Source organism: Orycteropus afer, unplaced genomic scaffold (assembly GCF_000298275.1).
Source record: "Orycteropus afer afer isolate SDZICR_OR568_19922 unplaced genomic scaffold, OryAfe1.0 scaffold00115, whole genome shotgun sequence".
Classification (NCBI taxonomy): Eukaryota; Metazoa; Chordata; class Mammalia; order Tubulidentata; family Orycteropodidae; genus Orycteropus; species Orycteropus afer.
In genome coordinates this window covers 7,333,005-7,335,817 of record NW_006921702.1, presented here as the reverse complement: position 1 = coordinate 7,335,817, position 2,813 = coordinate 7,333,005, and the positions used below count along the sequence as shown (strand labels likewise).

The window sequence follows — 2,813 nt, the reverse complement described above, 5'->3', positions numbered from 1 at the left end:
GTTTATCTAAATGTACTCCATACTGTTTTTGAACCAATTAAGAAAATTGTAATTATTAAAATATAGCATTTTGGGGTAGTGAACACACATAAAATGACTTAGTTTAGTCCAGACTACTGAATGAATCCACCTTAAGAACTAGGTTAAAAGTTTTAACGTGGCCTGAAAAACAAGAGAGAGCGAGAAATAACTGGTACTAAGTTTTTTTTGGGGGGGAGCAAGAGTAGTTTTGTCTTAAAGCAGAATGTCTGGTCATCCCAGAACATAAAAAAATAGTAAAGTTAAATCTGAAAAATGTGTATTAAGTTACAGAAAAGTTGAGAGAGTGTAAACTTTATTTACCTCAGTGTTAATACCTGCAAATAGTAAGTGTAAAGAAACCATGAAGTACATTGAAACTTTGATAACTTTATATCAGTGTTAGTAGATTTATTCATAAGATGGAAAAAAAAAATGGTGAATCTTTCACTGCAAAATGTTACATTAACAATATACTTTCTATTAAAGTAACAGTAAAATCATAGAACTTAAGAGAACTTAAGTGGTATGAACTAAAAAGACCCTATGTCATAACAGGTTTCTAGCAGTAATGAGTTCAAGTAAATGTTAACTCTTACATGAAACATATTTGGCCAGTAGAAATGAAAATTGGAAAAGATTGTAAATAGATCATTAAATGATTTCTCTGCATAAATGAATTATATGATTAAAAGTGTGTAAGTCCGCCTTCAGCCAATACTTAATTGGATATAATAAAAGGGGAAATAGAATTTGCCCGGAAGAAACACAAACTTTTGTTTTAAGCCCTGTAGAACCCATATAGAAACTTAAGTGGGAAACCTGAGCCCCACCCAGTACTGCTGAGGGAAGGGAAAATTTACATGTGAAGAGAAGACCTGAAGAAAAAATGACTGTTTAACTTTTTACATTTCAAGCAAGCAGATAAACTTTGGGTCCATCAAAGCAGAAAAGTCATAGTCCATGAGAAAAATCCCTCCCAGGACTGAAAGTTAAAGGAAGCCAGTGAATAGTAAACTTGTATGTTACTTGCTTGTAACCACCTGGATCCACCTGAGTGGAAATGAGGGAAGTGCAGCAAAGAAAAGAACGAGCTGAATTTAGTACTCTTTGACCTAAGACCAGGATGCTGAAGAAGCAGTCTGCAGGGATTGTGCTGTGGGGCACTATCCTCTTTGTGGCCTGGAATGCCCTGCTCCTTCTCTTCTTCTGGACACGCCCAGCACCTGGCAGGCCTCCCTCAGACAGTTCTCTTGATGATGACCCCGCCAGCCTCACCCATGAGGTGATCTGCCTAGCCCAGGATGCTGACGAGGAGTTGGAACGTCAGCGGGGATTGTTGCAGCACGTTAGGGAGCACCATGCTCAGTGGAGGCAGCAGTTGAGAGTGCCCACTGAGGGTCCCCCTACCCCACCGCATGGGCCTGTACCCCATCATTGCCAACCAGGACTATGGGCATGAGGAGATAGCCCAGGTCATTGCCTCCTATAACAGCGCCATCACACACACCCTGCAACCTGACCTGAGCAATGTTACTGTGCCGCCCGACCACCACAAATTCCAGAGCTACTATAAAATTACGCAGCATTACCATTGGACTCTGGGCCAAATCTTCCACAGGTTCAAATTCTCAGCAGCTGTGGTCGTCAAAGATGACCTGGAGGTAGCACCAGATTTATTTGAGTACTTTCAGGCCACCTACCCAACGCTGAGAACTAACCCCTCACTCTGGTATGTATCTATCTAGAACAACAATAGCAAGGAACAGATGGTGGACTCTAACAAACCTGAACTTCTCTACTGCATGGACTTTTTCCCTGGCCTGGGCTGGCTACTCTTAGCTAAACTCTGGGCTGAATTAGAGCCCAAGTGGCCCAAGGCCTTCTGGGATGATTGGATATGCAAGCCAGAGCAACGACAGGGACGGGCCTGTGTGCAGCCTGAAATCTCGAGAACGATAACCTTTGGCCGCAAGGGTGTCAGCCATGAGCAGTTCTTTGACCATCACCTCAAGTTCATCAAGTTAAACCAGCACTTTGTGCACTTCACCCAGCTTGACCTGCCCTACCTATGCGGGGAAAGCCCAGGAGCTGGAGATAAGAGGAAGGGCTAGCTGGTCTGAAGTGCAATGAATTGTGAACCTATGAGCATTGAAATAGTCCCTGAGAACTGAAGATGTGACAGAAGGTGCTAGCTGGTCTGAAGTGAAGGGAAGAATGTAAGTCCCAAACTTGGCAGGTAATATCCATGACCTAGCTGGGATAGCTAGAGCTGAGCTGACCGGAACCCGACCAAATGGAGAAGAAGATGATTGACACAGATGGTGTTAAGTTGCTGCAATTTAATGGCTTGTGCTGAGCTGGACTTTGCTTGTTTATGGATCCACATGCCTGAAGTTTCCAAGCAAAACAGAAGATTCTCCAGAGAGAAAGGATCACACTTCCTCAGAGTACTGGTCTGATAGGGATGGGCAAATTAGAAATTAACTATTTAAAATCGGGGGAGATAAAAGCATGAAGTAGCTGACTTACACATTTCCATAGGTGTGGTTATTCTTAAACTGATGGGTGAAAGGGATGTGAATTTTTGAAGTAATAGCTAGAAAATCCAGGGGGTAGCCTGCAGTGTAATAAATTACTTAGTGTAACTTTGCCACCCATAAGTCTTTATAAACTCCAAAGTGAAATTTTCTGTAAGCAACTGAGGAACTCCTGATTGCTAAAATTGTCCGCCTGGAGAAAATTTCTGTTAAGAGTAGTGCAAAACAGTGTTCTGAGAAGTGCCTACTCTCTCA

At 42.3% G+C, this 2,813-nt stretch overlaps 1 protein-coding gene across 1 annotated transcript; it reads left to right on the top strand.

The window, feature by feature from the left end:
* Nucleotides 1-1,144: 1,144 nt before the first annotated feature.
* Nucleotides 1,145-2,132, top strand: LOC103199629 (alpha-1,3-mannosyl-glycoprotein 2-beta-N-acetylglucosaminyltransferase-like). Its single transcript, XM_007943961.2, is given in 2 exon segments — nucleotides 1,145-1,446; nucleotides 1,448-2,132. Coding segments are annotated over 2 exon segments (987 nt in total).
* Nucleotides 2,133-2,813: the final 681 nt, after the last annotated feature.